Source organism: Stegodyphus dumicola, chromosome 7 (genome assembly GCF_044657685.1).
Source record: "Stegodyphus dumicola isolate Sdum_Otavi_A_Nest chromosome 7, ASM4465768v1".
NCBI lineage: Eukaryota > Metazoa > Arthropoda > Arachnida > Araneae > Eresidae > Stegodyphus > Stegodyphus dumicola.
Genome location: NC_140774.1, coordinates 113,290,047 through 113,316,519, shown reverse-complemented (window position 1 = coordinate 113,316,519; position 26,473 = coordinate 113,290,047). Strand labels below are relative to the sequence as shown.

The window sequence follows — 26,473 nt, the reverse complement described above, 5'->3', positions numbered from 1 at the left end:
ATTGTACCACGAAGGCACGCAGTAGGAGAGGAAAAACCCTTACACACGTCCCCTCTTAAAGTGCGACTGGGCAAAAGGGGGGCCCAATTCCTGAATCCTGGTGGTGACGAATTATCACCTACGCCTTTTAGTTCGGGCGTCAGTTGTAGAGAAATATTTATTTCAAAGCCAGGAAAATGAATAAATCTTCAGTGCTCTTTCGAGGATTCGAACTCTGGAACTTCCATTCCTAACCGGAAGTGCTTTCCAATTTCAGCTCGAGGGAAAGGTAGGAGAAGGGAAAATCTTACAACTGATACTGAATTATAATCTGATTGTATAATTTCTGAAGTGCAGGGACTAGTACTAAATGTTCATATCATAATATATTAGTAGGAAAGAAGGGGCAAAAATAAAATTTATTTATTACAGAAATGAAAGGAACACAGTGTGGTATTCATTGATGACATTGCGGAATCGATTTGTTATCAGTGTCTCCAAATATTCTGCAGCACTCGGGAATGCTGTCGCGTAACATGGATGCTGTTTTCGCATTACTTTTGATATACATCACTTTGCTTAAAATATGATATTGTACGAATTTACACCTTTATGCCGTGTACACTGCTGAAGCTTAACCCTCGATTTCAGCACAGCTTTTCTTAAAGTTTCTTAAAATATTGCTTCAGTTTGCACTTTGCTGCACCAAGTTCTTCAGTCGCCTGCGGCTTTTCGCTGAAGAATATCACTTTGGGAGACTCCCAGAGTAAGAAACCCTCAACTGGTTAGCATGCCAGCCACGGAATCTTATCACGTGGTGGCGTATACAGTGCACTGACTTACTCTACAGATTCATATAGATGTTTCAGCTATTCATTTAACATCACACCTGGCGTCCGGTAGTGTCACATCATGTTACGGCGAAAATTTCGCTTTCACAAAGACAAACAGTACATCATATATCTTTTGCTTGTTCCATGAGATTTATGAAAGGATTATTTTGAATAGGCTTATGCATAATGTATGGTATTTGAAACAATTTTTATTAATTATTAATTTATTAAAATTAGTTTGGTGTATCATAAAGCACAGGAATTAAACAAAATACTAGCGTGCAAGACCGCCAGATGAGAGGGTTATGGCCAGAGCAGAATGTATAAGTTCTATTATGTACACCTGTAATGAAAATGTATAGAAACATTTCCATATGAATGAAATCAGTTCATTCATCCAAGCAACAACCAATTCGTACATAATTTTTTGTTGCCAAACCAAGATACCAAAACTTTTGAAGCATCAGATTAATACGTATGCATAACACGTCGTGATTTGCCATTTTTATTTCGTATTTTGTAAAACTTAGAAATTTTTACTAACAAAATCTACAATTTAAAAACGTGATGTGTAAAACTTTTCCAAATAAAGCACAGCGACCTCCGAGACTATTGCCACTCGGGAAAATTAAGAGTTTTCAGAGATTTTAATTAATACCTCGGCTGATTAAAATCGTACGAAGATGAGAATGGTCGAAATGGCTTCCCATGAATTTTCAGAATCGGGAATAATGTTTTTAATGTTTGGCAATGCTATTTTTATTTCATATTTTGTAAAACTTATAAATTTGTTATTAAGAAATTCCATGATTTGAAAGCGAGCAGTGGCAACACTTTTCGAAATAGAGCAGATTTGTATCTCCAGCCAGCGAGACTGTTGCCATTCGGAAAAATGAGGGCGAAAATTAGCATTTTCAGACTTTTTAATTATTATCTCGGTTAATTAAAGTCATACGAAGATGAAAATGGTCAAAATGACTTTCTGGGAATTTTTGGAAGTCCGCAGTACCTCTCTCCGAACTCCTCGCCGTTCCGGAGCAGACAATGCTTCAAATAAGCAAACAAACAGAAAACAGACAGATGCACACAGATTTTAATAGCATATCAGTTGGAAATAGTATTAAAAATTAACTTCATCATAATTATTTGCATTTATTTCTCGTGGAAAAGCAAATTAAAAATGATCCATTTCAATTTTGGGTACACGCACTAGAGGTACTAGAAAATGTTTTTAAAAACATACATTAAAATCTTGGATTTGAAAATGTTTATTAAAAGTCATAAATATTACGAAAATATATTTTTATCATGAACTATTAAATAAATTCAACGTATTTTTGTTTCAAAAAGTGTACCAAACGTCTTGAAATAACTTCATTTGTTTCAAAATGAATGTGTAATTGAAAGTTGTCTTTCCGAATTTTGATTGCAAATACGACGGTGCAGATATGATAAAATCTGTGCTTACCCAAATTTATAATTCTGAATATTACATTTCCGCTCTCGCTACAACTTTGAGAGGCTTCAAAAATGATTACATTGTATCTCATACTGTAGAAACCAGCTGGTATCTGAAAATAAAACATCCATTTATGCATGAGGTAAAAACGTGGTGATGGAATTTATAGAAAAGGGCTGTTCTTAGATTTGTGGCCAGATATGGAGATTGGCTGTCTTTCTATTTCGGGCGAAGCAGTCGCTGCTGCCAACGAATAATGTGAAATAGTAATGGGTGTGATATTTTTCTAGCTGCACTGCAGTCGGAGAGATTGATGCTGTGAAGTAAAAGCGTTTATACCCCAAGGCCTCAAGACCAATTTACCAGAGCTTGGAATGCCTGAAGGTATTGTAATATGAATATTCCCAACATTCCCCTATGGGATTAAATCACACCCATGGTATTCCATCTACTTTCAGATATATTTACGCGTCTGGTTATTTTTATCTGGTAAATTACGATGCCCTGGGCTGTTATGAAAAAAAGTGGTATTTCTATGGAGAAATGACCATGCCGATGGACTTGGTAGTGACTTTATTGCATTCACTTAAGAAGAATAACAGTATGTGCGATTCCTAGATCTATCATGCGTCATATGTGACACCGAAATGAAGATAAATATTTATAAATTCGGAAAAGATGTGCATCACCATCCTCAGAATAAAAATGGTATTATTAATGTGGTAAGATATTCTTTGCACCAACTGTAGTCCTTGAATTCACCATGATATTCCAAATTCAGTTATGCTTAGAATTCTATTACCAATAATTTTGACGAAAATGAATAACTTTTACTGTAAACCTCCAGTGAATCCCATTTACCTTTACCGATGACATTTTAAACTGTACTACACAACATTGTCTTAAGCAACGAATACAAACTAAGCCATTATCAATTTTTACGAAACGAAGCCTACCCATAGGCTTTCTCAAATAGCTCTATTCTAATTAGAAGAGGGCTGTACTCTATAAGGAATCTACCGTTGTTTTGTTAAAAAGATTTCTTTCAATTTCAGTCGTATTGCTCCAGTTTAATTGAACCTTTAAAAGTATTTGTCGTAAGCTAGATAAATCGCTGTTACGAAACATTTTTAGCCATCTTTAAACCACTCTTTTGTTGACTGCGTTATCACTAGTGGGAAACGTAAGTTTTTGCGTTGTCTGAACCGCGTTTTTCCTTTTATGGAAATTATAGAACAAAAGCGCAATTTATAACCAATTATTTAAAATAAAATTACTTGAGAAATTCAGCAGAGGGCAGGAGGATTTCGTTAAGATATATTTAAAGCATTTGCTGTCATAATACTTTTGTACTATATTTTAAGCTAATATTAGCGTGTTGTATTTATAAATATATTATTGTTATTTAATATGAAAACAGGTATTACCTTTTGACTAATACACTCAAGGCTTAAATTTAGCTGCATTCTGGGTCCGGTACTTTTCAGTTTTTGAGTGAAATTGCGAATCTGCCTTGTACCCTAAAAAGATTATCTTCATATTTTAATTTAATATTTAAGTATTTTTCATTAATTTAAATTTTTTATTAATACTTTTATTTGATTAAATTTTATTTAATTATCATCCCAAAAGGCTATTAGTCTCAAAACACGATTTTGCTTTTTTCACTTTAAATAAAAATTCATTTAATTCATGATATATCTAAAAATATTAAATAGCTTTTTTAATATATTTTAAATATTTTTCCACATTTTTAAATATACAGAAGATATGTAACGTTTCAGTGTTAGTCAAATGTATATTCGTGTAATACACTATAAAGTATTCCGCTACTACCGCTCCACCTGTACCATGTCTTCTGATAATTTCTACTGATAAACCATACTAAACTTTAAAAAAGCTGTTTTATTTGAACCCTTTCAGATTTTATTTTTTAAATTATTTGTTATTATTATTATTTTGTTCATCTTTCCTTACGATTTGTCTTAGCACGTCGGTATTTCTTATTTTAGAAATTAAACCCTGGATGCAAAATTTCTGAAACTCCTAGTTCATACATGACAGGTATGAGTTCAGGTTGTATCACTCATTCAAAGCATTTCGGAAGGGAAACTGTTTTGTGAATTTTGTCCACTTTGCCACAAAATATAAACACGGGCTAGATATAAATATAAATTTGCGGGCGAGCTAGATGCCTGTGTACTTGGAGTTGTAAGTGGGTAGCACGTCCAAATAGCATCGGAAATTCCATGATTCGAATCTCCGCGAAGTCATATATGTTTTCTGCATTTACTGCATTTTTTTCATTTTCCGAAAAGCATAATAGCTCTACAGTGACGCCTGACTAAAATGTAATGGACGATATAATTCGTTACTGCGTTGATTTCGCTTTATATCTCTTACTCCTCTCTTTTTAGGCGCTCTTTACGTAGGGAAGAAATTAGAAAATTTCACCTTTTCCACTGCGATCGTTCGTAATGTAAGTGGATAGAAGTCTGAAATCTCAGAGAGTTCGAATTTCTTAATTTAGAAGACAGAGCACATTTCACACATTTCCTGCTATAAAATTCCTAATGGTTCTGCAGCTGGTGCTTTACCAAAAAACGTGACAGATGATAATTCATCACCAGCAGAAATAGGAATTGGGTTTTTCCTTAACTAGTTGCACTATAGTGAATCATGATGTAAGGAATTTTTGCCTTCCTCGTTGCGTAGCTTTATTGTGTTTAAATTACAGCATGCGCGGCTATAACCCGTTACTTTAAAATAGGAACTTCAAAATTATTTTTAGCGACCCGAATAGACTCGTAACTGTGGAAAAAACATCTGAGCAAAATAAAAGAAAAAAATTGCTTAATTTAACCCACCCCCTTTCCACTTAGTCTCCATTTAGTGTGTTTCGTTTCATGAAAATCACGCGAATGAAGGCTAATTTTTAACTACAGTCCCAAATAATGTAGAGAAAATAAATGCTATGCGGTAATGACGACAGGTGTTATGATCGACAGGTGAAGGGGCTGGCAATGCAATTTAAGTACAGTACAAAGTCTAAAATCCAGACTCATCGGGACTTCGGCGATTCCGGATTTGGGATTTTTCCGGGTAATCAGATCATCAGTTTAAATCTAGTAAGATGGCATGTAGAAATTATAAAATTAAAAATATGAAATCGCTACTTATGAAATAATGAAGTATTCATGATCTAAAGGTTATCAAAATTTACAAAAAAAGCTTAATATTTATTTGTTTACCTTATTAAACATTTATTTCAATGTAAGTTGTTTTAAGTTAATTCGTTTATGTGCTAATACTTTCTCTTTAATTCTGTAGACAGAGATAATATCTTGTTCAGTTACATTGTTGAAGCTCTGCAAACTGCTGTTTCGAGAATTCCGACTAACTTTTTAATCGAAATTTTCTCGTTTTCAGTAACTTCTCTGTCACTTTCTTAACTATCGGTAGCTGTATTTTCTGGATCTAGAACCGTACTACAGATATCTCTATTCATAAATTGATTGATGATTGAGAAGCATTGTCATCACAATGAAAAACTTCTTTTATATCATCTTCATTTATTACCGCTTCTCCACATTTCTTTACAAAATCCGTTAACTGGAAACTTTCACCTTTGTTTTGCGATGTCTGAAAACCTTTAAAATTAGCGGCTGTCATCATCAAATTTAGCTATCCTTGCATCATGAGCTTGGCGATTAACGACAAGATGTTCCGTTAAATTTTATCTTGCTTCTTCCGCGCACTGAGACAATAAAGCCTGAATCGTATAAGTTTAGTTATTTATTATATTTATGTCTATTTCTTGCATATGCTTAAGGCTTATCAGATAAATAAATTCCCACATATACTTTTAAGCCTTATTGAGAGCCGGCAGTAGATATCGTATCGCCTGATGCAGTTTCTGTGGGCCCTAAATTATGGGACTTGGCGCAGCCATACGAGCCCTGGCGCTGGTTCTGGGTTTATGCGAATAACAAATCAGTTATTATTAATTCAAATAACGCTAAATGTAATCTTTGGGTCTATGAGTACCATCAACAAAATCTATTTTCAGCATATGGAAAGAAAGTATTGGTAAAGTTTTCCTCATCAACATTTTTAGCGCATTTAACTTAAATCTGTAATCATCGCCAAGCGCAATGTCAACATAAAAGATTATGTAATTATTCAATTACTAACATAAAAAATTGTTTAGGCATCGCTACATAAGTCATTACTCAAGTTTTCATGTTTTGATAAACATACGATGATGAAAGGAAAGTATAATAAATAATGATTCGCCAGGGTGGCGTCAGATCAACGATGTATCTATGTGGAATGTTTGTTTCGGTTTGAGATGCGTGCCAAGCAAATACGCAGCAACGGCGCCAAATTACTGATAGTAAAACTTTATGCTAAAATGATTGTTACTTCAATAACAAGGTATTTTATTTAGTGTCGAAGTGAAATTAAGAATCGGGACTCCAGATGTTTTATTATGCTCGATCAAATGCTCATGCGTAAAGCCTACGAGAAAACTTTTGTTGGTGGTTTTGAGGTTCGGATTTTAGATCATTCCGGATAATGGACATCCGGATTTCTGACTTTGTACTGTACTTAATTTGAACTAGTGTAGTGAAAATATATATGTAGTGAAAATATTTGTATGTAGTAAAAATACTTATATATTTTAATTTCTTATGTAACGAAAAATGTGTTAATTTTTGTAGGCTATGAGAAATATTTAATATAATTATTCAGGTGTATAAGTGATAACCAAGATTTTGAATATCAATTTTATCAGCGATGAAATTATACAGTGATTAAGAGCACATCACGTTGTTTCCGCAATAACCCGAATGATAGGGATAAAATATGTGACCTACAGAGGATAGCAAAATAAAGTACTTACCCCAGACGTTGAGATAGTTGAAGAAGAAAATACAAGTTATTCGTCTACAATTTACTCTATTTATCTTTCCTATAAAAAATTTTATTGCTGAGCTCACACAAACAAACAAGAAAATTAAATAATCAGATCATAACTATAGTCCTACTGTAAATACAGAGCGTCCACTCGTTTATCGATACACTATAGAGCACTATCCATTTGCATCACTTTCTATAAATCACGAAAAACCTAGAATCGAAGATATATGTAGACCAGGAGTATACTTATCTTGAAATTTCTTTTGATTTTGAAGCTTCTACCAGTGAATTAATTTGGAGCAGTGCACCACGTGGCGATAGACAATGGATGAGTCTTAAATTGCACAATGAGATCGTTCATGATTCTTGCTAAAAAAACATCATTCCACCCAGGATGAATTTTCAGCAACTGCATATAGAATGAATATATTCAATAAAAAACTACAGCTGGCTTTCTATAAATCAGAATCCATATCATCGGACTTTTCAGGAAAGTTAAACGTGCATCATGAAACGAGGTCGTAGGTGAAGAGACAGTCAGTGAAGAGACAGGCCGAAGCCCGTCCTTCACCCTTGAACTCCCAGCAGCGAAGAAGAGAGAAACCGGCCACCAAGGGCTTGGACGAAACGATGACGATTCTTGAAGCGATAGTTTGATGATACATGCCGGCTTGCTAGCACAACTAGCAGACTATAGCAATAGGAAGATCAGGAGTTCGAATCCCAGCGAAGGCACAGCTGATCCTGCTGTTAATTTCCTGCTGTTAAAAAGTGTAATAGAGTCCATATAATTACCTAAAAATTGACAGAGAACGGCTCAGTCGCAATATATTCGGCATTTAGGATATTTTCTTTAGATTTAATAATTCAAAAGTATTTTTCCCCCAAGAGAGTTTGTTTATTATTATTTAATCAAATGTATTTAAACCTTCCCCTTTATGCGTATTTTTCTATCGTTACCGCTATTCTGAAAGAATACACGATTTGTATTTCTTTTCGGCAGGTATATAAATTACAAGAATGAAAAAAAAAATCACTTCTGGCTGTGATAACGAGGTGAAAGAGTGAATAAAAATAAGGAAAATGTAATTTTTAAACATATTAAAATTTTTTACTAACACGTTGCTACGCAACCAGTTGCTGTAACACAGGTTCTTAAATAACAAATATTAAATTGCGTTAAAACTTATCATTCGGCATCCTGGAGGCCATGGTCGTAAATATATAAGTAGAATAATAACTTATAGACTAAATTGTTTAAATACGGCAATGCCACAAGTGTATCTGCCTAGAATGAGGGATGTTTTTACGGAGGACTTTATGAGGAAAACTGACTTATATTGTCGCTACACACAGGCAAATCAAACCCTGCAGCCAGCCGGTTCCTCTGGGAACGAACCCAAACTAGGTCGAATTCCTAGTACTTAGTGGTCGTTATCATTTTCCCATTGGTCTGGTAATAAAAGCATAGAATCTAAGCGTATTTTAGAGTCATTAGGTTTGTCGAAGCCGGAACTTAGAAATAAGCAATGCTCTGTCCGGAATTCGAACTCCGAACTACCCAACTGCCAGCCGGAGCGTACACTGCCAAAGCACGTGGTAAGGAGGGTTATAGTCTCATATATGGAAACTGAATGTATTATTAAAGTAATTGTTCAAACATATGCATTGCAATATGTACGCGTACATAAAAAAGCTAGATTTGAGATATATGATTTTTAAATTCCGAGATTAATTCAAGCACTTGCTGCTACTGAATTTAACGCATTGCAGACGAAATTTTGTGTCAGAAATTGGCTTATTAGACTTCAGAATTTCTTTGTTTATTTCGTACATCATTCGAGTATTATTTGCAAGGATGTACAGGAAACACAATAAATTTAAAATTCGACATAATAACAGCTTTAAAGAAATATGCATGATATTACTATACTTTAGAATGGTCTTTCTAAAGTTAATCTACTTCTAAAATTAAAATGTTAAATTAACTAGATATTCCTCTCAAGGTAAACATTTTATTTTTATGTTGTTGCTATTTCTGATTCATGAAGTGTTTTATTACTTACAGGACAGATTATGTATTCAGAATGCATAACTAAGCGATACTATAAAGAGGTTTTTAACTTTTTATACCCTCTTTTCTTTTACTTTCTAAATATGATTCTTTAAATGTAATTCAGCGAAGTCCAGTTTGAAATTTTTCCAGGCATAAATCGAATTTTGAAAAGGTTTTGTTTTCAAGTAAGGATTATATTTAGTGATAAATTGTCTCTCGTCTGTTCTCCTTATGAGCATACTGTTTGGAAATATGCAATCCGCATGTACTTGTATTGTAAATGAACATCTGTGGCAAGAACTCCAATATGGCTGGCATACCAATGTTCAAACGTGACAATAGTCTTCTCATTATCCTGCATTACAAAAGGCTACACATTTTCATAATAATATATCACGTTCATCTCTGGACAAAAGCATACTAGAGTATATACGGGATTTTCTGCATATTGCTTCGATAACCAGATAACGCCAGGTTTATCGCAATACAATTGCTTCAAGGTAGTGTTGAATGCAGCATCCAATAATATTTCCGCTTCGCATGAATAATTAAAATGCTCGATTTGATAATATGCTTCTCGTGTTCATATAAAGAGAAAATTCTGTTCATCTGAAAAGAAAGTACGGCTCACAAACTGTTCGCAGAAGAACATATTTTTCAATGTAAACGCCATTCTAAATTTGGAATTTCTCACTCTTCAGTAATTTTGTTTATTAGAGCTGAAAATGAATCTAAACTGACATCCTGAATGGGCGGATTTTGAATATATTGTATAGTTGTTGGTTTCGGAGCTAATATTCGGCAGATTTTTTCTTTTGTTATTATAACATTGTATTTATGCTCTTGGAGATTTATAATCTAAAACACTTTGAAGCTGTATTCAGAGCTGAACTGTTGTAAACTGGTATGGCCTGAGAATTTACAACTTCTCCTAAAACGTTTATATGTTGCCATCTTGAAAAATAAAGTAAATGATAGTAAGTGACTCCTGGAAAACATAGATTTTAATGCTTTAAATGTGCTTAATTAGGCCTTGGTTACATGAAAGTAATAAAAATCTTAATACAGCATGACAGAAGAGAAACACGCCAAAATAAAACATAAAATTAAGCAAAGCTTAAAAATACCTAAGCATACATACCTTGTGTTTGGCGTATACTTTAGTCAAGATGCTATGGATTTCGAGGGCAAACAGGCGGAGGCTTATCTCTTCATCAGAAGCAATGAAATGCGCAACAAAAGGAAAAGCCGCTTTTGTATATATACAAAAAAGGAGCAAAACGAATGAGAAAGTAGCGCCATCTGTCAGTATGAATAGTAAAAAAATTGAAAAATTAATTTCGTAGCATTTTGAAAGCGTTAGTAAGGAATGGATTTGAATTCAAGTCATTAACTAAGCAAGATAAGTCTTTGTGAATATGAATAGGGTTTTCTTAAAGTTTTTCCCATTCACAAATATTTATTTTGCTTAGTTAATTACTTGAATTGTAAACAAACGCTTTTTAAATTTTATTAATTTAATTTTTTCAATTTTAGTTTTTATTCCTGCCAAGAGGTGGCGCCACCTTCTCGTCAAATTTGCTCCTTTTGCTACAGCCGTGGCTTTCCTTTCATTGCAGATAGCAGCGTGTATGCTTAGGTCATTTTTTTGCAGAAAGCTGCAACGAAAGGAGAAGAAGTGGGACTTTTTTTCTTTCTGAAAAAGTGGGACCACCTATACTTGATTGCCCTCGAAATCGATAAAGTCTTGACTAATCACTATGGCAAGCACAGGTTGTTGCTTTACGTAACTTTTATCTTAGTATATACTTTACACGATACAAATATAGTGTATCATGCATTTTTTATTTATAAATATTATATTGTTTATGACTTCAGGTCTCAGAGTATCGAGAGAGTACAGATTTCTTTCGCCGTTATGTTCATTATTTATTATTTTCATATTATAAGGATAAAAATAAAATGAATATTTTGAGCATTTAAGCTATCTGTTGAATTTTTATTTGACCTTTTTTTTTTTTTTTTTTTTTTTTTGAAAAATATAACTACATAAATTTCCATTTACCAATAAACTCTCACAAAATACAGTTCTTTTCCTTTGTAAAAGTTGGACATACGAAAATTTTCATTTTGTTCTTTGATGAGGGCACAGAATCTAAATTAAAGCCATCATTATGGGAGCCTTTGAGCTCATTTCATATTAGAACCTAACATTTTGCTAAATTTTTAGTTTTCCTTATTAATGAATTTGCTAATTGTTCCTCATTTTATAGAAATATCGTGCTTACATTTTAATAATTAAGGGATTCTGATCTAATTCATAAGCAATTCTAAAGGTGCAATAATGAAGTAGGTGTAATTTCCTCAGTGTATAAATATTCAGTACTTCGATCCCCTCCCCCGCACACACAAAAAAGTGACAAATTTGTAATAGTAAAAACAAAGATAAACATAGGAAAAAAATAAGAAGTCGTGAGTTATATGGTTTATACACAAATAAACAACACTGAAGTTCGAAAAATAAATAAAATAAAATTTATCAATTTAATTCTAGATATTCTTAGCCTGACATTTTTTTCAGTGTTATGAAATTGATACACAAAATGAACAAACTCCAATCGATCAAAAAGACTACATGATTTACTTTTCTTTACAAATAACCTCTAAAAATAATCATGAAGAAATTAAATAATAAACAGCGCTTTATTGTACTGAGTTCTGTGTATGATTTGATATACCATGTACCGTACATTTGCATCAGTTGAAATCTTCAACTATACAGAATTGTCATTTGCAGAGTTAATGAATTTAATGATTTCCATTAATAGGAATGGCAGTTGCTGTAGACAATACGTTGTATTTTGCTGACGGGTCGAATATACGAATGGTGGACAGCAGAGGGATTATTCATACTTTAATTGGTGACCACCATCACAAAAGACAATGGAGGCCGATTCCTTGTTCAGGAACTCTGAAAATCGAAGAAGTAAGTCAAAGATTGGCTATTGGTACATATTTCAATATGCATAAACATAACAGTACATTATCTCTTTTTATTGTTTTTGTTAAAAATGAATGAACATATTTAATATTTCACCGTGAACTCTGCTCTATAAAAATTATAGGAATCGAGTTGAATAGAAGAAACAAAACTCCATATTTCTGATTCCAAAATCAGTACAAAAAATAAAATTTTAATTATAAATGCGTATCAATCAATTTATTTATTCTTTTAAAATATTTCTAATGTGGTTTATATCTAAACTTTCCAATTTTTCTCCAGCGCATATGTTTCAAAAATTAAATATTAGAATCTTAATTGTATTTCCGTAGATTATCAAAATGTTACAGCGGTATTCAATTATGCGCTCAATTATTTCAAAATACGTAACACCTACATGTGAAATAATAGTATGGGAAGTTTTAAACGTAGCAATAACATAATAATAAAAAAATATTTAAAAAAATCTGAAAAATTTCGGATTTTAAATTACGTCCGAAGGGGCGCTTTTTTAACACTTTGTGTGTTACCTTTATTTATTAAATATCACGTTCTTCACACTTAAACCATAAAATTCAGTTCAAGAGCAATATCACAAAATAATTTTAAATTGAGCTTATCTTAAAATTTCCGATACACAATCTCACGCGCTGGAGATAAAAATGTTTTTTCTGTACAACGTTGCCGTTGCTCGACTTGAAATCTTTGATTTTGTTACTCAAAAAATGGTTAAAGTTTTATAAAATATGAAATCCATGATAAAACAAATTTCAAATTTGGGCTTCCAGATGCCCAGATTCCCTGGAGGATTACGTTATTCAAAATTTGATGGCTCTAGGTACCATTTATTTATAACAATGCGATAAACATACATACAGTTATGCAGATTCTTCATTATTTAATTTCTTTAAATATAATACAGGGCGACAATATTTGGTGGCAACAATTTGAAAAGTGAAACAACGCTTGTAGTGAATTAACGCAAAATGCCAAAACGAAATTAATAATCCTTCTAGGCAAATTGTCCCTTTGGACTAAAAATAAATAAAATGAGGTGGTATTCGTCACGATTATTCGTCAAGGCTATTGGATCTACACCTTCCCAGTTCCCTTTCTTTAAGTGGAGCAAAATCTAAGGTATTTTCTTCCTTCTTACAGAGGATCTTTCGTGCTGTAAATGGAAGCACATGCGGCTAGCAGTCGTGAGCCTGGGTATACAGGGTTGTAATATTTGATGGCAACAATATGAAAAGTGAACCGACATTTATAGTTTTCAATGCAAATATCAAAATGAAATTAATAGCCCTTCTTGTCTAAAGCCCCTTTGTGCTAATAACAATAATATCACATACAATTTTGCATTCTATGTATGAAGTATAAGGAAACATTTTCTGTGACCCTTTCAATTTAAGATTTGTAGAAAATGGATTAAAATAATGTTTCCTTTAGCGCTTCATTCATGCAACAAGCGTTGTTTTGTCGTTTAAACTAATGATTATTTTTCACAAGTTACGAGACGTCTGAATGAATGTACTATTTTTTGAATGGATCGTACAAAATTCAAACAAATGCCAACGGTTCAGTATATTACAAGCATAAATTTATTCGCAAAACGAACAGAATGCTGTGAGGTTCTTGACCAAATCCTTCTTAGTGACAATAAGGAATGAATAACTATTAATTAGCTTTCTAGGCTGTAAAACTACGTTTTCTTTGTAATTAACATATGTTAACAGATAATTACAAACGTTTACAGAATTATATATTGTTAAAAGTCAAACTAATTCAGTAATGCTTAAATTAACAAATAATGCTTAGTAAACAAATGCAGATTAGAAGAGTTTTATTGAAAACGTATTTTATGCTGAAGGAAAGTAAAATGTATATAAAGTCATAAATTTAATAACTCAGTCTAATGTTTCTGTAATGGATCCTTTAAAAAGAATAGAGATATAATAAAATTAAGCATTATTTTCAAAATAACTTAATTTATAATCTGAATTTTAATAGGTTTGAATACTTCTATATAACTCAGTATGCAAAATATTCATTGTATATTCTTGTATTTCCTTTATTTGAGTACATTGCATTTCATACAAAAGGCAATAAATTTATAGATGTGAATAAACTTTTGCGTGAAGTCTATATTTCCATCAATTCGTACAGAGTAAATAAATAATTTCATTAGGCTATCAAACTCATTATTAGGTCTTTCATTTTTTACAATGTGAGTAATGTTTTCTTATCCATTACCTTAAACGCAATTCTTTTACCTTTTTAGGCTAAACTGCGATGGCCAACAGATCTTGCAATAAATCCTTTGGATAACTCGTTGTATTTTATTGATGATCACATGGTTCTGAAGTTAACTCAAGATCGCCGAGTCATGGTGATGGCAGGACATCCTGTTTACTGCAGACCTCAACAAAGTCATATGAGAACACGAATTACTGGTGGTAACTTATTATGGTCTTTAATTGGCTTCACTTTCAGTCCTACCGGTACTATGTACCTCGCGGAAGTAGACGCAAAGAATGTGCATCGAGTGCGCATGCTAACACCAGATGGAGAATTACTTCATTTCGCTGGAAGAGAAGGACTTTGTGACTGTGACTGGCAAAACTGTACATGCTCTGCAAAAGACGAAGGCCAGCTTGCGGTTGATACCAGATTATTATCTGTTACATCAATAACTGTCACTGGAGATGGAGTTGTACACATAGCAGATCAAGGAAATTTGAAAATAATGTCTGCCATTCCTTATCTTCCAGCAGCAGATAGCAACCAAGAGTTTCAAATCGCATTCCCAGAACACCATGAGATATATATCTTTAACAAGTATGGTCAACATATTACTACAAAGAATGTGTTGACTGGTCGAACAGTTTATAACTTCCATTATAATGTAAACACCAGCTTTGGGAAGCTTAGTGCAGTCACTGATGCTTCTGGCAACAAAGTTGCTTTCCTGAGGGACCAGGGTAATAGCTTACACACAATCGAGACTGCCAGAGGCCAGAAGTGTCGAGTCCAAATGGGAAAGCAGGGAACTTTAGAAGTGTTCGTAGATCCAGATAATATGGAGACTGTATTCGATTACGACAGTAACGGATTGTTGACTAGTAGGTCAGATGCGGCAGGTAGATCCTTTTTCTATGTCTACGATGAGAATGGGCGCTTGACACAAGTTATTAAGCCCAGTGGTCAGGAAACTTTACTGACTTTTGATCTTAGTCCTGATGGAGCTTCAGTGGTGTCTACTGATCAAAATAAAGGCGAACACTCTATAGTGACAGTAAAAGGAAACACTGTTGTAAGCCAGCAAGGTAAGTACTGAAATAAATATATTTTAATGAGAAATTTATGAAATGGTGTATCGATTTATTAAGAAAATTCTTTCTCTCATTTGTTGACAGCCCTTGCGTCCCTTCACAAAGTCATCTGCGGGCTAAATGATGTATAGCACACAGATAGCAGAAAAACACACCTGTAATCAAAAGTAGTTAGGTTATTTTTTATGGCAAATCGAATGAGGGCTACTTTCCTGGAGGTTTTCTAAGGCAAATTGGCTAGTATTCGCGTTACCACATGGAAAACACATCGAAAACTCCCTATGCAGGCCAACCCGTTCGCTTGGGTTTAAACCCAGATTCAAACACTAGGTATTCAGCACTTTTACCCAGTCGGCTACTTGGGGCAGAAGCGGAAAGATGTGGCTTACTTCTCTGACATCGTGTGCAAAACTCATAAAAGCGACAAAAAATTTGTTTCTTTCTGCGAAACAAAGCTTGAAATCCCAGTTTCTGCCGACGCGATATGAACGTTTCCCACGTATACTCAGGATAAAATGTAACCCCTTTATTCACGGATTTCGGGTTCTGAGAGTTAATAATTGGTTAGAAACGTGGATTTCATATAAGGGTGGTTGAATATAACGAATGGAATTAGAATATCTTTACGAAAGTATGGTATAAAAGGTTACAGATCAATAAATCAAATTCTGCCATTTGTTGAAGATCTTTCACTTTTAAATTCATATTTAGCTTCAGGAAAGTCATATTTTGAGATCATGAGATACGAGTTAGAATAAGACTGGCAAATAATTTTGACTGCATTATGCATATACTGAAATATATCAGTTATCTGTGTGAAGTGAAGTTCTCACTTCTTACTCAGAATATTCAATGCAAATCACGCATTTGTTGAAACTTATTTAAATCAAGCACGGCGTTTCGAGAGAAATGCAAATAGGCTGTATGTTATATGACAGAAATATTATCAAAATCAGCATTCTCGTATTTCAGAAATGTTAAAAATATGAACAAAATAACTTTATTTGCCAGCTACCTGTTCACATATTCATATTTCTCACTCTATAACAAAAGTAAATTCTATACCGTAATAAAATTTTCTAATTAAGGAATTCTCTAGCAAAACTCTTTAGAAAATTGTTCAAATCCACTTTGTATTAATAATAAATGTAAATCAAAATTATAATTAAATAAATACATAAAAATTATGTAATACGTAAAAATATTTTACAGCTTTCTACACATAAGCTATGATACATATTACCTTACATATAAAATATTATCTTTACATGCATAAAAATATGTACATCAAAATTATAATTTAAATTAGCAGCAGACCTTTAACTCCTCATTTAAATTTGGGTATTTCAACTCTCTATTCTAAAAATATTAATAACTTTCCTTGAACGTCATCATTTCTAAAATAATTCATATATAACTTTTACATCACGATAATGACGTAGCTAATTTTGAATTTAAACCGAAATGTTCTCTTTTAATAAGCTGCCATATTTGATAACTGCGTACCTTTGCTTCTACTTTTGTTTTGCCTTAGACACTGTCTCTCTGCTTTCTTCCTATGATAACAATATAGTAGATAATATTTTGAAACAAGAACGATTTAGAGTGTTAAGGGAATTGTGGCCACAGATGGAAATTAAAATAAAGATAAATATTTAATCTCCCTTGGCTTCCAAGTTTGCTCTTCATTACTGATCAAAATTTACACTATGAGTGTTCTTATAAAATCATTATATCCAGGCGAAATGAGTGCCAATTTCGAATAAACCAAAGGAAATTATCTGTGGAGTTTTAAAATGTGTTAACAGGAAAGATTGAAACTTTGTTATATAAGGTATTTCTCCCGCCTTTTTGACATGCCTTTGTGGTATGGTGGTCTGCACGCTGGGCGCGTATTCCAGAGGTTCAAGGTTCGATTCCCGGCGAAGGTGTTTGCTCATGTTTCATCTCTCCGGCTTTCCCAATTAACATTAACCTAATGTCTCTACAGTGGCGCCCGAACTAAAAAGGTGGTGGATGATGATTCTCCCCACCCAGGATGTGGTGATTGGGTCTCCTGAAAACCCCAGTCGCCCTTTAAAATGGGAAGTATGCCTTCTTGGCATACCTTCGTGATGTGGTGGTCTGCACGCTGTGCGCGTATTCCAGAGGTCCGTGGTTTGATTCCCGGCAAAGGCGTTTACTCATTTTTCATTCCTACGGCTTTTTCAATTAAGCTTATGTCTCTACAGTTATGACGATTAATTTTATTTTATTCTGCATCCGTATGAATTATCGCTCTTAATCTATTGAATAACCAGAATTGAAAATATCAGGGCTTCGAAATATATTCCATCAGTGTTAAAATTGACATCCCAAGTAGCACGACAACGTCATAACGACTTTGCAAACTGGTCACGTTGCAAAACCGTTGCAATATGTCGTCCTTACGACGCCCAGATGTCTACGACACTCCACTGTTTTGCAACCGTTGCAAAGATGTCTTTATTAAATCTTTGCAAATGAGGTTTATGTTGAATAGAAGTCGTTATTGCGTCTTTCTCAGGTTATATTTTGATTGTGAAAGCATCGTATCACGACGTCTTAACGACGCCTAAATGTTCGCAGAATTCGACCTTTTTGCAACAGTTGTGAAAACGTCGTTATTATGTCCTTGTGTTACATATTGATTTTTGCAGAAAAATAAGCTTAATAATTCTTCTTTTTTTTAATTTTGTATTGCTTGTATTTTTCTAAAGTTTAAATATTTTATCATTTCCTGAAAACCAGAAGATAATGCATTTTTTTCTTTTTGAATAAATATGTATAACAAATAACGGCCTTAATTATTTTCAGTACTTTAAACTATATTTTTTAAATAACTTAAATTCTAAGTTACGATTATTTAAGATTTCATCACTTTTTCCCTTAATCCTTTAGTATGTAAGTGAGAGTAATTTTGAAAGTGGTTATTATAAATATATAACAATAATAGTAGGTTTTAAGTAAATAAAGCTTAATCAGGCATAAATAAAAGTGAAGCTATATATGTGGGTAAAGAAACAGCGTTTCTGATTGTAACAGCATTATCACATTTATTTCTGTTAAATCTGAGAGACAATGAAAATTGTCGCTGTCATGCTAAATTAGGAAGCGTAGGTAACATAATCAGTATTTTACCTGAACTCAAGTATAAATTTATTCTCGTTTCATTGTAAAAAATATAACCATTAGCTTCTATATCTCCCAAGATATGCAAATGAAAGACTAAAAAGTAGTTAATAAATGTGATCAAAAATATTTCATACAAAAATATACCTAAATCTAGTAACTTCTCATATTCATATCTAGAATGAAATAATAAGCTAACAAACAACATACATAACAACACTAGTAACTAGCAGTGTTTGAAAGTATAAATAGTAGAAGGAAGGTAACAGAATTAAGATTTGCAATTAATAAAAAAAGTATTTGTGTTTTTAAATAAAAAGCAATTAAAAAAGCAATATTTATGTATTGGAGTATTTACTAGTAATGCTGATGTTTCTTAATCCGTTTTCTTTCGATCATATGTTAATGTATTTACTTATTTTTAGTTTCTACAAGTACAAGCTTGTACATTTTAGAATAGTGGTAGATTACAATGATTATTTCACGCACTTTTTATAATCAATAACTTTCCTTTTGTTACTGTACAGAAATAATTAAAATAATATACTATACGATAATAAGCTAAGCAAGTTAAAGTGAGCTCTTCGTTAAATAGCACACGATCAGTCTTTTGTTTCTATTTATTATGAATTCTTTGTTATCACAAGCACATAAAAAGTAAGCGAAGAAAATAGAATGTACTTAAATTTAATAAAAAGCAAAATCTAATTTCCAACATTAATTTATAGAGATAATCTAATAAACATACATAACGGCAATATTTAAAAAAAAACGCGAATTACACAGTGTTTGGAAAAATAGATACACAGCGAAAAGTAATAAAACTGCAATTTGCAATCAATAAAAAATATTTAGTGTTTTTTAATATTACATAATTAAATATCACATAATTATAGATTACAATGTTCCATAATAATGCTAATGTATCTTTAATAGTATTTTTTCGTATACATATTTTTATACATTAATTCTGAGCACCAACGTTTCATTATGAACACAATAATCGATTAATATGAATGATATACGGTATAGCACTTAGGATGTTATAACCGAAGCACAAAGCTATTCCGTGTATCCAAATATTGTACCGCTAGAACCACTGAAGATTGGAGAACACCACCATATAACTTTAATCACCGGAAACGTATAAAACACCAAAACTGAACACTATTTTCACTTTATGGACGATTAGCACGTTGCATTCGGTATTTTGTAAATGATGTATCAAAATTCAAAATTTTTGTGTCGTCTTGTAGAGTAGATATTCACAAACAAAATAAGTACAAATTCGACATTTCCACGATGATTTCTCCTCAATTCAAAATGAAGTGGTCATCATCCTGTACATCTTCCTCTTTCTGTATTGAAGCTCTCCAGTATTTAATCCTGACGGTGACTTAGAAAACGATGAAGAAAGGATTCACGAAAATAAAATGGAGTTTCAACGAAACTGCGCAGTCTGTAACTTGTTCAAGTTTGGCAGTTAGCCAAAGCGCACAAACCTCGAGATGTTCGTTTATATAAGAATTTTAACATCGGTTGAACAGCAATACAGTGTAACTTTCAGAGATTTATACGATTGCGTTAAACCTTTCGACGGTTCTTCTGATAATTTAATAGAATAATTTTTTAAATGACCTAGAAGAATTATTTCAACTGAGTAGAATTACGAACAATGTTCACAAGATTTTATTTCCAAAAAATATTTATCGGGCTCGCTAAAACATTTGTGATGCCAATGTCGCCAAATCCCGAGTGTACCATATCGCTAGGATTAGACCAAGCATTTTTGAATGCATGGAGATGGACAAAAACGTAAAAACATAACAAACAGTTCATCAGAATTTTTATGGTAATGAATTTCGTATTTTTGTTCACAGTTTCTCTAATTTTGATGTGAACATTTATTAGTAACTTATTAAATCCATTAATTATTTTTCGTATTCCATGAAAAGTGTTAATATTTCTTTCTCCTTTTCCATTAATTTGTCTGTTCTGCTTCTCCTGACTGTCGGTGAGTTTCCCGTCAGATATACTGGACAGCCGTTAAATATGCATGGATATGCTTCGTCTTTTAACAATGGACGTTTTCTCGGAATTCTTAAAATCGCCCCATTTTTTTTTGCTGAATACATCTTTACGCACAATCATATCTCCGCGAAAACTGTACTTTTTGCACTGTATGCAGTAAAATGTTTCATATTATGTCAACATATAAATTCGTCCTTACTTCAGAAATAATAAATAAAGTCATATTTCAGTAGTGAAATAATTGATAACATGTGATTTGCATTGATTTCGGAAATAAATTTTTTTTTAAATATATAAAATACATAACTTACTTTATAGATTTGTTTTATTTTTAAATATTTTTCTATAATATTTATAAAAAACAATATTTTAAGTATTCATTTTAACAAGATTTTAAACAATAATTAAACACGTATTTTAGTGCTAATTAAATTTAATAATTCAAGTATTTATATTAAATATTTATAATTTATATTTTATTAGATGAATCTACCTTAGATTAATATATTTAGATGAAATAAAGTAATGAAACATTGCAAAATAAATCTCATGCGGGCTTCAGATTCTTGAAAGGGCAGATTTAGTCTCTTTTCATTCTAAACATAACGCTGATAAACTATGAAAAAGATGCTAAAATGACCACGTCTAAAAGTGGTCATAGCATGACGTTTGAGCGACGTCGACAAATTGCCAAGATGCAACGGCAAATATTTTTCCTCTTCACTACGTTGTAAAGACGTCGTAAAAATTACCACGGCCACTTTGCAACCTCTCGGACCAGTTTGCAAGGTCTTTGCTACGTCATGTGCTACTTGGGCAGTCATGAATAAAAACATTGGTAGCGTAGTTCATCCATAATGAACAGCAAACTTGGGAACCGAGACAAATTCGTTATTCATCTTTATTTCAGTTGATATTTGTGGTCACAGTTCACAAAACGCTGTAATCGTGCCTTGTTATGATAGGAAGAAAGCAGCGAGACAGCGTCTTGGTGAGAACAGAGGTATAAGCAAAGTTGCACAGTTATCCATTATGGCAGTTTGTTAAGAGAGAAAGTTTCGGTTTAAATTCTGAGTTAGCTTGTTTATGTAATGGTGGATAATATGGAATAATATGGATTATTCCAGAAAAGACGCAGTCCCCAAAAGGTTGTTACTATTTTCAGAATAGAGAGGGAAAATAACCAAATTAAAAGGAGTAATTACAGGACTGTTGCTAATTTAAGTTGCAATTTTTATTTACATATTTTTATCGTATGTATACACACTGATATAACTGCATTTGAGATGTTTATATGTTCTGTGTTACATTTTTGATTTAGGATTTAAAGAAAGACACTTTTGCTTCAAACTATAGAAAGTTTTAATTACTAGATAGCTTGCATATGTTTAATGAAAAAAATTATAAAAAATACTTTCCCCGCATAGAAACGCTTTATATCTTTTTATAAGCACATTGTAATAATTGATCCTTTTTCTGCACACATATAATAAACTTGCTTAAAAGTTTTACTGCAGAATCAACTAATGTAAAACTATTTTTGCATGCAAACTAAAAAAAAAAAAAAAATAGCTTGTGAGTTCTATAAAATTAGATTAAACGAGGAATAAATTTTGCTCATGAAACTGCAAATTTAGTGTCGAACACGGAATTATTAAATAAAAACGCTAAGTATTGATAGTAAATAAAACGATAATCCGCTTAAATTCATCTGTTCTCTCAAACTTGAGATCCTTCCATGTTACATAACGCTTGATGCAGATACCTCCTGCCCAATCAAATAATTGTAAATCAAAACATTTTATAACTCAAACTGAAACTATTTGACTCCCTCTCTTCTTTGTTTGGACTGCTGCGTGATTAAATGATTGCAAGGGGATTGTAAAGTTTATATGATAAACTACTTCAAATGCTCCTTTGAATATCATCATATTATAATTTCAGCCTAACATTTAGAATATCTGTTTAGATAATTTATCACGTATGTCTCAAATTTTTGCTAAAAGGAAACATGTTTATTTAGTTGTTGTGACACAGGATATAGCATTTAGATCATTTGATTAGCTTTCTTATAAATTATATTTTAAGAATTTGTTATTTTAAGAATTTAACTGTACCAAACATATGTGTTAACCTAATCTTCTGGTAACTCCAATTTTTCTTGATAAACATTTTCAAAAATGCGGGATCATCTTTTATTTAAAACTTTCAGTGTGTTTACGTAGTATGCCGTTGACTGCGAAAGTTGGCTATCCTCAAAAAAAATGGAAATTGGAGGAGATCCCTCCAAAAGTCTCACCAGTCATTCATGCGGAATTCTGTAGGAACCAACAACTCTTTGTTTAATAAACAATCATTATTCGATCAGCTTCGTCTTTGTACTTCGTAAAAAGGCTTTCGTCCATTTCTACTATTTTGTTAGGTCTCCTCATTCAACTGGAAGCTCTGTTTAAAATTTTATGAGAGCAAATTTTCCGCAGGCAAATTCTCCTTTCGTTTCGAAGGCGTGAAAAATCCTTCTTTGGACAAAGCATACTTCATTTCAACTCAGTGAAGCAGCTCTAGTGTGCTTCCTTGTGGAGACATTAAGATATTTCGAAGCAAGAGAAATGAAAAATGAGCAATGCCCTTGCCGGGACTCGAACCACAGACCCCTCGAATACGCCCGAGCGTGCTGACCACTACACCACGAACATATGCTAAGAAGGCGGGAGAAATACCTTATATACTTCCTCTTTTAAAAGGCGACTGGGGGTTAGGGGAACCAATCGCCAAATCCTGGTGGTGGAGGATCATCACCAGCAACTGTTTTAGTTCGGGTGCCACTGTAGAGACATTATGATATTTCAAAGCAGGAGAGATTAAAAATGAACAATGCCCTAGCCTGAACTCGAGCCACGAACTTCTCGAATACGCGCCGAGCGTGCTGAGCATTACACCACAAAGGCATTTTAAGGAGGCGGGAGAAATACCTTATATCCTTAACAGAAACGCTGTTATTAAGCTGCTCAGAGTTCCATCGAAACTACAATCAACAATCCTTTCTTACTTATCTATTTTAAATTTTGAGTCAAAAGCCTTTTCATTTTTTGTTATTAAACGTTTTAAACTTATTTAAACTATTATTTTTATACATTAATTTACCGATTGATATATCACACATTTTTAAATATATTTTAATGTGAAAGAAAGCTTTTCTTTCTAATTCCTGTGCTTTCTATTCTGCATTACAAAAGGAAAGAAAAAACTGTAACATCCTTTACTTCCTTCCTATATTTGAAACTATCAAGTTTAAAATATATAGTCACTTATTCTATGTGCAAGTACTCTATTTTCTAAGAATTTTGAATTAAAAAATATTCAACAGACATATTTGCTATGTATGCAACGGAATCACAAACAAGATTCATGCTTTTATTGACATATGTATCTGCAAGAGATGAGATGTGTGCCTGAAAATACGGCAGAGACTTCGTAACAAAATCCAAAATCTTTTTTTATTGATATTTACGTATGTTTTGAATTTCTTATTTCAGAAATGTACAAAAATTTTATTCTCATAGAATATATATATGATTTAAAAGAATATTTTATTACTGCTTCTATCTGGTTACTCAGTTTATCTTTCTCCCCCCCCCCCGAGGGAGGAGACATTTATGATATGAGAAAATTTTTCGTGAGCTTGGAACTGTTTACATAAATTTAATAGTATCTATTATATTGCTCATTGAAAAAATTGCATAAATTTTGAATTTAGATATTGTGCCATTTTTAAGAGTATCTAAAAGCGTACGTTTTTAATTTTATTTAAAGCACTTAAATTAAAGTTAAAAGCTACCATAAGGAAAAAAGTATATAATTATTTTTATGAGTCCAGAAAAGCTATTTAATTTTTCTAGTTAGACTTCTCACGATTTAAGACATTTTTATTTAAATCAATCAGATGGAAAAGTAGAATAAATATTGTTAAGAATTGTGTCAATCATTTGGTTTGCTACTCAGTAATACAAAAAATTTAAATTTGAAAGTTAAATATCGTAAGCTTTACCGAACGGCAACATACTGGTCGGTGGAGACAATAAGAATTTTATTTGTTGCATTGGCAAAATCACTAGTGAATTATAATTAACATGCAAGATGAAAACATACGAATTGCCGAAGAAATTATAGCGCAAAGCATTTCAACTTTCTATGTCGTATTACTTGAATGTCTCTGTAGAAGGCTTCGTAAATGCACTCTGAACTTTTATTAAATGCTGCATGAATATAATTATATATATCAATAGTTATAATTATACATATTAATAATTAAATTATTAAGTTTTGGGGGATTTTCTTATTAAAATATACTTTTATGCATATTTTAAAATTTTTATTTGTATTATTATTTGTTCACTTAATATAGAATATGGAATAGATAAATCTTTCAGAATTTAAGCTGAACTACAAACAAGCATTAATCACTCTTAAACTTAAGACTATTGAGCAACTGAAAGTGTTCCGTCTTAGCGCAAAATTTATGTTACGATGAATATTAGTTGAAAATTTTGTTTTGGTATTCTTCTATGCAATTACATTTTGCACGCAAGTAACCATGAAATATATTTTGAAATTAAGTTCAGTAGAAGATGGAAGAACATTCATATTTCAAAATTAATCACATTTGAAATTTCAGTAACAATTACTCTTACTCTGTCAATCTGTTTCTCTTGTGCTACTGAATAATTTTACTTAAATACTCTAAATTATTGCAATTTTAAGAAATTTTATTTCATTTTCAGGGATTATTTTTTAAATGATTAATGGGTCTTGTCTTTTAAATGATTGTAAGGAGATTGTAAGGTTTATATACAGGATGATGTGATTATAAAGGATATTAAAAATAATCTCTAATATAACAAGGTCAGGACGTGTACCATCGGTCATCGGCAAAGCTTTGCGTTGCTAACTCGATCTGTTAAATGGCACTAGCTTAAGTTCATTAAAATCATCTCTCTCTATATATATATACAAATATGTGATGTACCAGATTTTGTCCGGAATAAATAAATTGGTAAAGAAATATAGATGTAGTCGTAGCTTAAATTATCAGACGATAAGTTTAAAAAAACAGGATCCATTTATTATTGCTTAGGAGAAATAGCAGTTACAAAATCATATTTCCGGAGTAATTAAAAAAGAATTACTAATAACTTTTTGTATGCAGTTTACTGCATCGTTACATTAAAGAAAAGACCCCGATATTCCTTCGCGAGTCCTTTTATAGCCTCTGGAAAGGCGGAGCTTCAAAGAAATGACGTCAGCCTCGTCAGCCATTCCAGTTCGCTTTAAATATCTCCAGAACGTTCTATAACTGTACGTGTAGAAAAGGCGGGAAAAGCAACTTTACTACACCCTCTGTGGATTTAATTTCATGTACTTTCAAATAAGAGACCGTCGCTATTAAAAAATGAAGAGAACATACAATTAGAATTTTAAGTGAATTTTTGACTATGGAATTTTATTATTACCTATATATATCGAAGAATGTCCGTTTATTTGTTTGTGTGCGTTTAATTTATACAAACCTATTATCTTCTTTCTTGAAGAAATTTTGTTCATTTTAACTTCAAAACGAGAGCAAAGAGTCTATGTAAAATTTAAAAGTATACCTGAGAATTCGAATAAAGCTATTCCATCCCTTTAAATTAATGCGCTTCACTATGCGTA

The 26,473-nt window shown here is 32.4% G+C and overlaps 1 protein-coding gene across 2 annotated transcripts in view; it reads left to right on the top strand.

Moving 5' to 3' along the window:
• Positions 1 to 26,473, top strand: part of LOC118183119 (teneurin-a-like) — a 1,514,249-nt gene that overhangs the window by 1,369,879 nt on the left and 117,897 nt on the right. For both annotated transcript variants that reach the window (XM_085820731.1, XM_085820730.1), the window contains 2 exons: positions 12,079 to 12,236; positions 14,533 to 15,577. In XM_085820731.1, the coding sequence (XP_085676857.1) occupies positions 12,079 to 12,236; positions 14,533 to 15,577 (1,203 nt within the window). The remainder of the gene's footprint in view (positions 1 to 12,078; positions 12,237 to 14,532; positions 15,578 to 26,473) is intronic.